The sequence below is a fragment of the Mollisia scopiformis genome (genome assembly GCF_001500285.1).
Source record: "Mollisia scopiformis unplaced genomic scaffold LY89scaffold_37, whole genome shotgun sequence".
In the NCBI taxonomy this organism is placed as follows: domain Eukaryota; kingdom Fungi; phylum Ascomycota; class Leotiomycetes; order Helotiales; family Mollisiaceae; genus Mollisia; species Mollisia scopiformis.
Window position 1 is genome coordinate 212,860 of NW_017263617.1, and position 12,981 is coordinate 225,840.

Below are 12,981 nucleotides of genomic sequence, written 5' to 3' on the forward strand. Positions count from 1 at the left end.
AAAAGTCGAGACAGAAGAATGGACCTTGGATGTCAGACCACCAGTACCCAGATGTAAATGGAATTTTTGGTCTTCTCTGTCGCGGTCAAGGCAGATCTGCTCATGTAGGACATAATTCAACATCCATTATTAAGTTTCGATGTACAGTAATGTTATTCACATTCTATATAGTGTACTTGTATGACCTCCAAGTCCAGATTAATGGAAAGCATGTATGGAAAGACATTAGAAAAATCCATTATCTCGTCACTCGTTGCTGTCTCCTAAGCTATAATCCTGTGATCTATCGTTGTGCTTGCGCAATCCAGCCCAATCTTCTTGGCCCACTAATTATGTTCAGTTAAGTAATGTGAACCCAATACCGGAACGCCCTGCTCACGAATCTGACACGCCAGTCAAAGTAAACAAATCCCAAACACCATCCACTTTTCCGTTTTCTCTTTCCCACCCATAAAATATACAATAAAAGAGCCAGAAGCTAACGCTCGGTACTTAGTCGAATGACCCTGGAATAGTGATGGAGAGCCTCTGCGCTCCTTCTTTCTCGCCTTCACTAGGAGAATCTGCCTTCGATGGTGTTGCAGACGGGGTAGAGTCTCTTGACTTATCGTGAGCCTCGCCAGCTTCTGTTGCAGCATCATCAACCTGGTCATCGACCGATTCTACTTCTCTCAAAGGGCTTGAGACTGGACTTGGAGTAGCCACCCCTTCAACGACGAACGCACTGTGCGAGTTTTCGGGGAGAGTTCCTGTTCCGGGGCCAGGAGTGATGTCCTTGGGCTGGATTTCTCCTGTCCGTTCGACCTCCTCACTGATCTTTCTCTCCTCCTCCTTGCGTTCCTCGCTAATTCGAGGACTTCGTGGATCGCCGTGAACATGTTGAGTAGGGACGACTCCTCCACCCATACGGCACCAGAACATTTGCTCCCTCAGTCGCACGCTTTCCTCCCAGGCTGCTCGTTCTGATTCCTCGTTATCGGCTCTCCAATGACCATCCTTCAAAATCCGTAAGAAGCCAAGAAGGTCGCAAGTTGAACGAACACGGCCATGGCAATATCTACAGAGAGGATATCTCTGAGCATTCTCATTCTCACTCGTTCTGAACCGGTGACTGCGAGTGTGTGCAACATCTTTTCGGTTCTCTCCGCATAGAGCGCAGGGAAAATTGTGTTGCTTTAGAGAGGAAGGAAGAGGTTCCACGACAAGGTTCCCATCGCAAACTGCGTTCAACACTGTTCGTCGAGCTAGCCATGATAAACCAGGTGCCGCGTCCAGTCGCAGGGTTGGTTCTATATCTTCAGCTAGCGCTCGTTTGTAGAATTTGGTATCCTTCAAAGGCGTCAATGAGTTAGGTCCATTAGTTGACCCATTACTAGCAGTCGATGCGGGTGTCGTAGGAGAAGATCCAGCCGTTCCAGATGTGGATAAGGAAGTCGTAGATCCGTTTGAGGGATGTGCTGATGATTGGTAGGCTCCTAGGCCTAGCCCCAGCCCAATGTGGCTATAAGAACCACTGGAAACTCTGCTGGCGGATGGAACATTTTTCGACATTTTCAGTAACGAGGTGAAATCTTCGTACGCCGAGAGATCAGTCCGGAGGACTGGCTGAAGGAGGTGTGTAAAGCTCGTAGGATAAGATGGCGAGATAGGTTCGTGCATAGAATTTGCAGAGTCTGGATCACGGAGGTCGTCCTTACTATCAAATTTGCTCAGTCCTGGAGTGGATGGTGCTGTTTGATTTGTCTGATCGTCTCGCTCCTCCGTCAATTGCTCCATCACATGTTTCAACTCACTGAGCTGTTCCTGTTGTGATTTGAGGAGTCCTTCAGTATCGGCTAGCTGTGCTTTCAGCTGGTCGATCCGCTTTTGCGAGGCTTCCTCGGCTTGTTGGGCTTCTTCCCGGCCTTGGATGACCATCTAAAAACGTTAGAACTTACTTCTGTGCATACCTAATGAAACTTACCTTGTTTGCTTCCTCGAACAACGAAATTGACAGATTTTCGAGGTCTTGCTCCATCTTCTTCTTCTCCTGTTCAGCGATACCCCTCTGCCTCTTTTCTTCCGCCAAAGCAGCAACTAGCTTGGCCTTCTCCAAGTCGAAGGCCGTCTTTTTCACTAGAACACCTTGCACTACGAGATCCGTATGCTCTTTGTTCTGTTGCTCCAGCTGTGCGATCCGTTCCCGAGCTGTCTCCAAATCATGTCGGGTTGCTGTTAAGGAATCGTCGAGATTTGTTTGATGGTTGATTGCATTGATGAGCTTGGTACTGAGTGTTGCTACCTCATTGCTGAGGTCAGGATGGTGAGAAGGGCTGGGTAGATTATCATTCGCAGGAGACATAGCCCGACTTCGAGGATCGGGTAGTGTGCTCAAATTCCCTTCCTCGTCGACAGACGGACTCAGCACTCTCGGTGATGGCACCGCATGCGAGGTCGAGACGGTAGCCATTGTGTGGAGAGCGGATGAGGAGATGGATTTCGACACGGGCCTCGTGGGCTTCGGAATGTTCTTGGACGTGCTCGACGACGAGAGGGAGCGCAGGTGTTGTACGGAATTCCGGGAAGATGGGCGACTGTGTTGTGTCCAACCCGCGACCTGGATAAAGCTAGTCAAGGAACAATGTTAGTAGCTGCTCACATATCTATTTTCCGGCGAATACATACTCGGACATATTAAATTCCCCACGGACCTGACTGCGGATTCCTTCTCGAGGATTGGGAGAGCGTCGTCGCCCCCAAACGGAAGGAAGACCTCAGTCTGCGGAACGACGGGCCAGGACCAGGATGGTGAGCAAACGTTTCCACGGGAAGGGAGAATTTTATGACGAATGATTATGATTCGTGTTTGCAGAACATCGGAAAGGGGAGGAAGGGAATGTGAGGAGTGGTCCTGTTGTGTACAAACAGAACGGACAGAAAGACAAGTGAATGTCTGAGTCGTGAATAGTCAGTAGTTGTTGTTGTTGCTGGAGTGGAAAGTTGGAGAGTACGAAGAGTGGAGGGATCCCGGGTGAGAACGAGCGAGCGAGCGAAGGAGGCCCGGGCAACTCAGGCTCCAATGCTGTCAGGCAGCTGAAGGTCTACTAAGCCTTTTTGGTCGCAAAGTTCCAGAAATTTAACTGTGTTCCGCCAATGGAATCCTCCAAGGCATCACTCCAGCCAATTTGGGATGTCGAAATCACCACAAATTAGCTGGAGTCCTCGTGGGCGTGGCAGCCTGAGGCAATGAACTGTGAAACAAGCTCTCAGCCTCTTTCTGACTTGGGATCTGAATCTACTGTCGTACGAAAGTACCTTGAGCGAATTCAGACTCTCTGCTGCTTGAAGCGAATCGACCCGCCCAAACCTCAACGATGTCGAAAACGCTTCCACTTCTTCAAGGGGAGATCACATTAGAATCAGCCCTGGACGATGACGATAACATGCTCCAGGCCCTAGAGTACCCTCAAAAACGATTCGAGTTCTTTGTATCCTCTGGAAGCATCGCAGCGAAATCGAAGCTATTGTGTCGTACCATCTGGGTTTAAATGAGAGAGAGACGTGTCAAATAGGAGAAGTCAAAGATTGGATGGCTGGAAGCTTCAATGTTTGCATACCAGTCCGCGTCAACAGCGCCAAATCCCACAGCAAACGGGTGATTATCAGGTTTCCTCTACCATACAAGGTGGGAGATTTACAACACCCTGGCAATGCGGAGGAGAAGATCCGTTCTGAAGCTGCTACCTTCATCTGGATCCGTGAAAATTGTCCTACTGTTCCAATCCCTTACTTGTGGGGTTTTGGGCTTCCTGACGGCAAGAGCGTATGTGACATAATGTGAAGTATCGATGGTTCACTTTCAGATCATATGCTGACTTGTTTCTGATATTTGCGCAGTTTACGACTCCTGATACCCTCCCCTTTCATACGCGGTTGATGTGGTATCTTCGACGGAGTGCATTCTCGGTATTAGGATACCCGGTCCCCTGTCGATATATAAGTCGACAATGTGTACGAACCCTGAAGATCTAAACGTAAAAGTGCCTGCCCAATAAGAAAATTAGAGAGGTTATAGATCCCATCCCAAAGCTTTGACAATGGTATCTTCTCCTCACCACCACTTCCTTGGCAATGCATTTCTTTCTCTTTTGCCTTAACCACATCTCGAAAGCCTGCCAAATAACTTCCGAATTAACAACCTCCGTAACTAGGCGTGACGGCGACGACGCGATCATAATTTTTTGGAGCAGCCAGAGTTTGGACTGTTCAGAAATAGTCACACAATATGACCGATACAAAAACATGGGAACTTTCAGCGGATTTACAAATTTAGAATTGTTTGAGTGTAAAGTACCGATGGTTTGTCTCGCTACACAGTGCGTCTCGCTACGTAGGGGCGGACGTTAATGGAATTTCCTGGAACAAAAACTGGAATTTACTTCGAAAGTAATCGTCTGAAATACTCCTGGATTTACTGGTTGTCTCCTGGATTTTGAATCCAGGAAAAAACAGGATTTGCTCCTGTGGGGCTAGTCGGCAACACATGAAATACCGTACCTAGGAACGAAGACCGACATGCTTCTCTTTGCTGCAGCCCGGGAAATATCCAACTGATGTGATGTGATGTGCCACGATCACCAGCTGCACACTCTCCTTCACCGGACGATCACACGGCCTTGAGGTGTGAAGGAACTCACATCATCGTGGCCTAAAATATCGAAACCTCCTTGATCGCGTCCCCCGCGTACTCGCCCAAACTTGGCAGAACTTTCTTTTCCATGTCTGAAGACGACCGTGTTCGATGTTCCTGAATCACATTTATGCACAACTTCCCTGGTTACCTGTTTTAAGCTTATTTTGGTTATCATCCGTCTCCTTACATTCATGCTCAGATGGATCTCCAGTTTTCCCTCCCTCCGTGCGCTCCCGTTACTTTCTCCGCAGGGGAACACAAGGTGTCACAGCCATTTATGCGTTTCAGTGAAAGACCACGAATTCGTCTCTTCCATTGATCTCTGAGATTGGCTATCGAGACTAGCATCTTCCTTTGCATCCGATTCCGCATACTTTCTTTCACGCAATCGACAACCACCATGAACCGAAAGTATTTCACGAGAAGAGGGAAGAAGCAGCTGCAAGTATAGTTTGCAATACTTCTCGGAGAGTGCCCCGAACAGCCAAGAGTCCACAGGTAACTTCGCATTGGATTCTTCTTGAAGGGATTCGTAGCCTGAGAGGCAGTTGGACTTACCTAACATGTCTCTCCTTGATTCATCAGCCAACCTAGAAAGAGCCAGACAGACGAAACATGATCTACAACAATTCCAGACATCTCATTTAATGCAGCTCTACATCACTGGTGCATGTTGCAAATCAGGGTCACAAACTTTATTTCAGGGATTGTATTCCACGTGATGAGTCTCGTCTGAAACGATCAGATGAACCTCGCACAGGCAAGCAATTGGAAGAATAAACCGTCCCTCCTCAAACGTCTGACCTTCCGAAATGCTTACGCTATGTCCCAACGCAGAAAAGTCCGCGAGCGCAAAGACTGTCTGTGAGAGAGATCTCGCATGGGTGATCTGTCCATTATCGTGCTCACGGACCATGAAGCCTCACTGAGGCTCTAGGTGCGGGAGAACCTCATGAGTGCTACCAGGATGCCGTTTTGAATTGCCGTGGTTTCGAGGGAAATGACATTCTATGCTCCGTCGTCATCCGTTTGGTAATGGTTGTGCTCGGACGATAGATATTGTTCTTGAAGTCCCTCATTCCCGGCGAAGATGAGAACGCGAGTTCATTTCGCAACGACCTCCAATGTTATGACCGCCGTTATTTTTACTAGCTGGTCCATGAACGTTACGGCGACCAAGGGTTGTCCATGATTGCTCAGCATGCACCCAGACACTTCGACAACCTTACTGTCAAACCTTGAAATTTAATGGACTCTGGACCTGCGTTCTTCCAAAGTCATTCATCGTTAATCTTGATCTTGACTAAAACTTCAAAGCGAAGAAGTATAGCCCTCAAGCCACGATTCGTTGAATGCTACAATGACTGAAAAGCTCATCTGTTTTTGATAGCTTTGCAAATGTTTGTCATCTCCTTCGGACTTGAGGGGCTCCCAAATACATTCAGTATTCGCTTTACCGTAAGAATCGGAAAGTACGAAAATAATGTTCCAGAGTTTGCTGCTGCTGCTGCGGGTGGATCGGCGGCTGCTGCAGCTGCGGGTGGAGCTGCTGCTGTAGCTGCGGGTGTTGCGGCTGGGGCTCGCTGAGGTAGAGTTACTAAAGTAGATTCTCCGAGCATCGAGATAGAAAAGGGTTCACTTCGCTATTACACGACTTCATCCTTCAAACTTTACTTCATCGTTGGGACTCAGCCCGCCCACATTATCCCACAAATTCTGGAACATTATCATCTTATGCCCCAATGCCAACGATGTTTGAGGCTTGGATACATCCAGGTTGGCGAGTGCCATGGGTAATTCGAGAAAGGCACTGATCTTGCCTGTTGATGCCTCAAGGTATGGAGGTCTGAGGCTAAATTTTGGCGGCTGGACATATGATCAGCAAGATGTCTGGCGCGCTCTGGGTACTGAACGAACGACTTGTGTTCTCAGGTGGAAATGCTCATTGGAATTCATAGTGGAACCTAGAAGTCTTTGGTACAGTAGTGTACGCTTGTTTCTTAGTTGTGGAGGTAGCTAGGTATGTGCTTTGTAGAGCAGAAATGTGAGTTGTTCCTTACTTGCACTTCTTCATGCTAAGCTGTTGAAAGTCTGGCTTAGGGAGGCACCTCGACTACTCACAATTTTTAGTCTTTCTTCAGTGACGTCTACTCTCGTGCCTAGAAGGATTGTCCAACTCGTTGGATCACTTCGCAAGCTATAATTTGCTTCACGTGATGCTTATTCTTCAATCACATGATGACTCAGGGGCTGGCGTTTGATGTTTCCAGCGTGTTTCAGCATCGTTGTTCTATGCCAGCTAATCTCTTTTCGTCTACTCTGATTCCTCAGCTGTCATTTCATCCTATGTTTCCGCTTATCTCTGTGACCTATCACTCCATCTGATAATTGTCCGTTGCCCTTGGCTAGAATCCGCTAGAATTCCTTGGCAAAGGATCTGATATTGAGACTGGTGAGGGCTTCTGCCGCCGTTGGAATCATTGGGACTTCGAAACCGCTTCAAGTAAAGGTATGTGGAATCATACAATGGCCGAATTTGGCAAGGTTGAGCTGCGTTGTACTCACTCAGAATGGCATCACAAGTACTTCTTTAAATGGTCAGTGTATTTCCATCAACATGTTCTTGGAGCAGCAGCACTTCAAATACATTCATTTACGAACAATTTTTAAAGCTGGTCTTTTTCTATTCTAATCATACATTCGTTCATTTCTTGAATTACAACCAACCATCATCATGGTCCAATTACTTAACTTCTTCGTGGCTTTTTCATTGCTACTCTCCTGCTCAGCTGTCCCTTTGACGGTGCCACTAGGAGATTCTGGGGAGTCTCTCACTGTAAGCGACGATGGACAGACCATCTCTCTTGGAGATCAGACGATCAATCTTCGCCGAGCCATGAATGGTGGCACGACCTGCCAGCCATCCAATAATAAAGGAAAAGGTTCAAAAAACGCAACCACTACAAACTCAGCAACTTCTGCAAAGGCGGTCTATTTCATCAGCAATACAGCAAATAACTCGATCATCGCTTTAACAGTATCGCCCAACGGCACTCTGAGTAGTGGCTCAATTACACCAACGGGAGGTTCAGGTATGAGTGGTGTTAATTCAACAGGAAGTCCAGCAGCGCCAGACTCTCTGTTCTCTCAAGGTGCTATCAAGATATCAGGCAATGTACACTATTCCCCTACATTTCCACTCGCCACAGGAACTGACGCATTGAATAGTATATGGTAGCAGTAAATCCAGGCTCAAACACTATTTCACTATTCCACATCTCACCACACTCTCCTACAACATTGACCATGATTGGCCAACCAGCGAACACCCTCGGGGAGTTCCCAATAAGCGTTAGCATCTCTTCCACTCTCCAGCAAACATGTGTAGCCAATTCCGGTGCGGTGGCTGGCGTTTCCTGCTTCGCCATTTGTCCTACCCAAGGTCTCGTTCCTCTCGACACAGCAGTACGACCCTTCCAACTAAATCAAACAACACCTCCTTCCGGTCCACTAAACACCGTATCTCAAGTATTCTTCAACAAAGATTCAACAATGCTGTTAGCGACAGTGAAAGGAGATCCCACGAAGAACAACACAGGTTTCTTGTCGATGTTTCCAGTCACCAATGGATCAGTCTCTCGAAACGAGATAAGGACTTCGCCAACGGGGACTGCTGTGCTATTCGGCACTGCTCTTCTGCCTGACGCGGACCAGATATTTGTCACCGACGCCTCATTTGGTTCTGCTACTCTTTCTCTCCCCTCCAACTCCTCCAACCTCAACCTCGCAACCGTGTCCTCCTCCACCAAGATCGCAGACCAGAAAGCTACCTGCTGGGCTACTTTCTCTTCTCTGACTTCCACCACCTTCGTGACCGACGTGGCAGTCAATCACCTCGTGGAAGTCGATCCTAGCTCAGGCCAACTCATCACCGAGTTCCAGAGTCAGAATGGGAATGGAGGTATGATTGATCTGGAGAGTGATCAGGAAGGTGGTTTGATCTTTGCTTTGAGTCCCGGTGGAGGAGAGGTAGGGGCACAGGGGACGAATGTTGTGGTTTTTGATGTTAGTGGTGGGAAGGGGAGTGTGACGGAGATGCAGAACTTCGCGGTGCAAATGGGTGTGGCAGGAGGGAGCGCGCAGGGCATGGCTATTTACTGAGGCTGGTGGGAGCATACAGGCTCGTGCGAGCTTTTGAGCTTCTACGAGCTCACGTGCTAATTTTCGAATATTCGTTTTAATTAGTGATAATACTCTGTATTTGTAGGGTATTACTCACTAAAAGACTTTGTAAGAAAATAGAGTTCTAGCGACTAAGCCCTAAAGGTGCCGTCCCAGCGTATGATCTACCGGTAGCCTGTAATTCAGGCGTCAGGCCCTGTAATCCCGGGACTTTTGACCGCGTCCTTCGTAGCTGCAGGAGGCCTGCAGAACTAGTGCAGCCCGGCAGGAGGCTTCCCACAAGTAAACCTGACCCCAACAACCTCATATCCTCCATTGCAAAGCACACTCAGTCTGGCTCTGTTTCCAGCCAAACATCGTCACAGATCACCCAACCCGATGTGCATTTTCATCACGATTACAAAAAGTGGCATTACAGCAGCGGGTTTGAATTGATCACTTGCTCTCATCTTTCATCCTTCCCGTCACAACTCAATCGGTTTTCGCCTGGATTGCTTGATCACACATGTTGACACGAACTGCTGCGCTTTCTGCCAGGAGCCATTCCCTCCCCAGAGTTTGTCAGACGTCGACGCGTGGCAATCCAACATCCGCGCTGGTATACTCTCGCCTCAATGGCATTCTATACCCCTAATACCAATGCTTCCTTGCAGTACTGTGTCTAGACAAAGATGATGAAGGCAGCATCGAAATTACCGAGCCTTTCCACCTCGCAGATATTGACGATGACATTGACGTTACCTTGAGTGGTCGTCCACGAAACCAAACCATTACGATTTCTCACGATCCACTAGTTGACCACTAGATGTGCCGAGCTGATCGACTCGCTTTCTATTTCCATGTTTGGTGCCATTCGATCCTGATGTGGAAATTGGACGGCTGCAGCATCTCCCTCATATATCAACTTGCCCGAACACTTTCACCAGACTTCTCGCGATGGCAAGCTGTTCTTGGGTGACACCCCCGTCGCGACTCGACGAGGAGACTCGAAATCCTCGCTAGCTCTGAGATACAACCAACATGTCTATCGAGACTCCCTATAGAGCTCAGGACCTATATCTGGCGCTATGTGGGATTGACGACGCCGTTCAGCGCTTTTATTATCGTCATTACCGAAACATCTCGGCTCGCTCGTCATTTGTGCCCCCCTCTAAGTCGCGACGTAATTCTACAACGGGGTTCACGTTTGTCCGCCAAGATGGTTTCGGTGTTTGGTACGCAATATATCCAAAACTTGGTTACTGGTGGAGATTGTAGCGGGAATGCACATCCCTTTGCTGATGCCCTCGGGGTAAGGTACATTACAAGTTATGGTGGTATTTGTGCACTTCAGCTGTTTGGTCTTGATTGGGAGAGTGGCTGGATTGGTAAAATTCCCACTGGAGACGGTATCTGGCATGCGCGGATGGAAGGAGGATTCTCGACTTTACGATGTGATTACAACGTGAGTCGTTACACATTCTATATTATTACTCCCTTTCATCCATCTAATACAAACAGGATATCAATTGTACAGCTATATCAGTGGCAGGGAATGTCCCGGGACAGGATGTGTTGTGGGATCAACCTGACTTTCCGACCACCTTTCCCGATCCCAATGCCGCATTATTTGATCTCGATAGAGACGTTGCCCATTCCATAACCACAGCTCCCCAAAAACGCTTTTTTCGATACTTATCTATGTATTACAAGGATGAGTACGCGAAGGGTTTGTCTGTGTTTGTCTCAACTTGTGGTATCGTAGGATTGGAGGCCCACTTTAATAATACTTCACGGCGAAGTGGTCATCGCAGCGGGTGTGTGCTGCACTTTCCTCTCCACCCATCAGAACAGATAGCTTATGCTTGGCTTCGCATGTTTGATACTCCAAGCCCGGCATTTGCCGCGCCAGCATTAGTGGTCAGTGTTTGTCCATTTTCCATCTTTCACTACTAATACTATTTACCAGATTCAAACAACGACTGGACGGATCTACACTTTTGGACCATATATTCTACCGTCCCTAGTGATAGGAAACAATTACCAGTAGGTTCCTTTACAGCAAAAAGGTTGTGTTGCGGGGTTTTATTACGAAAATGTAACCTCTGGCACAACAATTATGAGACTCGGGGTCACCGGGGATGACACACCTTCGAGAGCCGCACGTCTTCCGCCTCTTTATCACAACTGTGGCTTCCCTTCTCCTCCGATAGGAAGCCCGAATGCCGGACTCTTCTTGTCAATCGCTGTGTTAAGTGGATTAAAAAGAGTTGATATGTGCCGTATCAACAAGCGTTGCGCTGGCATGTTATTGCAATACCTTGACGGTCACACTACGATCCTCGGTCAGTGGCACTCTTCTCCTCCCTCGCAGCAGTCTTGCATATATAACAATAGCGGACCTGCTATCACGAAGTGCTCTTTCGCCATGTCAAAAGTCAAGAATCGTCAAATAGTCACCGATGTCAGCTTCTCGTCCGACATAGTTGAGACGATGGCAGATTCCAAGTACGAAGTTTTCAAGGCTGGAGAGGTACGGTCAAGGTCTGGTTCAGTTGCATTACATCCGCTAATAATCTTTGCGCAGCACATCGCTTGGTGGTTCTCAGAGCGGTACGACAAAATCTTGCGCTGGACAGGAGACCTTCAACGCGTCCCGGAAGAGAATAGGATGAGAAACTACTGGTAGATGAAAGAATCGAGAGAACAATGAGAGAAATGCCAATCTGCTGACGTCCAATCTGCTGAGATGCGTATGTGAGATGTTCCCAACCGGAAACCCGCTCATTGGTGAAGTGAGTAAAGTTAGTTAAAAAATGCCCCTGAAGCTGGAATCCAGGACTTCGGCAGGTACAATCTTTCCGGAAACAATTTTGAGGGTGTTAAGAGAAGTGGGAATGCTTCTGCCTAAGCGTGACAATACGATTTCTTGCCTGGATCCTGAAAGACAAAGAAAATACAAGTCAACTTCTCGATTGCATGATAAGAGGCATCAAACACTGGCTGAGCTTATCCAAGCGAATTTTGGTCACATAATGAAGCTGTCGAGAATATTCGTAAAGTTGGTTGTAGGTTGGCGAAATTCAGCTCTCATTTTTCTGAGATAATGCACGAAGTCCATGTATCATGCAACGCTAAGCCTCTGCCAGAACTCATGTTCATCCCACCCGCAAAGAAACCCAAGCAAAAGCCCGTGTACCGAAAGCTTAGATAGTTGTCTCGTATGCAATTGGCACGATCGTTTCGGGGACATTCTCCTTCATCGTAATGGTTCTCGCCTCCCGTGGCATAGCCGGTTGTCTCTTCAAGTGAACGTGTGTGCCCTCCGACTTTGACTTCTTCTTGAGCTCAGCGTTGGCCTTGACTCTTCGGACGAACTCTTCTCTTGATCGTGATAGGGAAACGTGCTCGACTCGGAGGTTGACTCGCTTCTCGATGTAGCGGTGCTTGACCTTCTTGTAGATGATGACACCGACTGCGCTCTTGGTGACATTGTAGACAACGCCAGTCTTTCCGTGGTAGACCTGGAAGGTTTAGGACATGAAGATGAAGGGCATATGATCTTCCGCTCTTACCTTGTGGGGCATTCCCTTCTGGACAGCTCCGTTGGCCTTGATATCAACGATGTCTCCGACTCTATTCCTCCGTCAGACCCAACCCTTTGTCCAGTTCACCAGGATCGACTCACTTGTATTGGCGTAAGTAGGTAGACAGCTTGATCATACCCTTCGCACGAAATTGCCTGGAAAAGGCATAACTGTGAGAGAGTTAGCTACTGCAGCATCCATCTCGACCCCGGCATATGGTGATGCTGAAATCGAGCTTGAAGTTCGTCGAGGATCGCAAGAAGAACCGCAGAACGGGCCAACATACCGGGTACCCGCCCTCAATCCTGCTGGATGACCCATGATGATTTACTGTATGGGCTGTATCGGAGAGATGAGGTGTTGTTCGTAGGACGATTTGTCGTTGTCGAGATCTCGTCGCGAACTTCGTACTTGCCAATTTTCGAATTTCTGTGTGCAAGCTAAATTGAAATTCGCTTAGCGCGGAAGCCTCTAAGCCTTAAATATCAGGTATCAAAAAGACCCGAGAAATCAAGATGCACTCTTCTCTTTCACTTTGAATTTGTCGAGGACATCAGATAC

The 12,981-nt window shown here is 47.9% G+C and overlaps 7 protein-coding genes across 7 annotated transcripts; 4 read left to right on the forward strand and 3 right to left on the reverse strand.

Moving 5' to 3' along the window:
- Positions 1–123: 123 nt before the first annotated feature.
- On the reverse strand, positions 124–3,136 carry LY89DRAFT_660618 (uncharacterized protein). Its single transcript, XM_018212559.1, has 3 exons — positions 2,665–3,136; positions 1,964–2,606; positions 124–1,917 (listed from the first exon to the last, which is right to left on the reverse strand). Exons 1-3 carry the CDS (start codon positions 2,670–2,672, stop codon positions 493–495), a joined length of 2,076 nt encoding a protein of 691 aa, XP_018061696.1. The 5' UTR covers positions 2,673–3,136; the 3' UTR covers positions 124–492.
- A 58-nt stretch (positions 3,137–3,194) lies between these two features.
- On the forward strand, positions 3,195–4,279 carry LY89DRAFT_691805 (uncharacterized protein). The gene has a single exon (XM_018216410.1). The coding sequence runs from the start codon at positions 3,569–3,571 to the stop codon at positions 3,818–3,820; it is 252 nt and encodes an 83-aa protein (XP_018061697.1). The 5' UTR covers positions 3,195–3,568; the 3' UTR covers positions 3,821–4,279.
- A 1,766-nt stretch (positions 4,280–6,045) lies between these two features.
- On the reverse strand, positions 6,046–6,628 carry LY89DRAFT_742976 (uncharacterized protein; the record flags this gene model as incomplete). The annotated part of the gene is made up of 3 exons (XM_018220903.1): positions 6,046–6,255; positions 6,347–6,538; positions 6,590–6,628. 3 exons carry the CDS (start codon positions 6,626–6,628, stop codon positions 6,046–6,048), a joined length of 441 nt encoding a protein of 146 aa, XP_018061698.1.
- A 1,275-nt stretch (positions 6,629–7,903) lies between these two features.
- Positions 7,904–8,893, forward strand: LY89DRAFT_691807 (uncharacterized protein). The gene has a single exon (XM_018216411.1). It carries the CDS (start codon positions 7,979–7,981, stop codon positions 8,831–8,833), a length of 855 nt encoding a protein of 284 aa, XP_018061699.1. The 5' UTR covers positions 7,904–7,978; the 3' UTR covers positions 8,834–8,893.
- Positions 8,894–9,866: 973 nt separating this feature from the next.
- Positions 9,867–10,091, forward strand: LY89DRAFT_537957 (uncharacterized protein; the record flags this gene model as incomplete). The annotated part of the gene is made up of 1 exon (XM_018208122.1): positions 9,867–10,091. A coding segment is annotated over one exon (225 nt), but the record flags the coding sequence as incomplete, so codon positions are not given.
- A 792-nt stretch (positions 10,092–10,883) lies between these two features.
- Positions 10,884–11,228, forward strand: LY89DRAFT_545051 (uncharacterized protein; the record flags this gene model as incomplete). Its single annotated transcript, XM_018208228.1, has 1 exon — positions 10,884–11,228. A coding segment is annotated over one exon (345 nt), but the record flags the coding sequence as incomplete, so codon positions are not given.
- Positions 11,229–12,039: 811 nt separating this feature from the next.
- On the reverse strand, positions 12,040–12,741 carry LY89DRAFT_702451 (60S ribosomal protein L21; the record flags this gene model as incomplete). Its single annotated transcript, XM_018217255.1, has 4 exons — positions 12,040–12,357; positions 12,409–12,469; positions 12,522–12,590; positions 12,707–12,741. 4 exons carry the CDS (start codon positions 12,739–12,741, stop codon positions 12,040–12,042), a joined length of 483 nt encoding a protein of 160 aa, XP_018061702.1.
- Between the last annotated feature and the right edge of the window lie 240 nt (positions 12,742–12,981).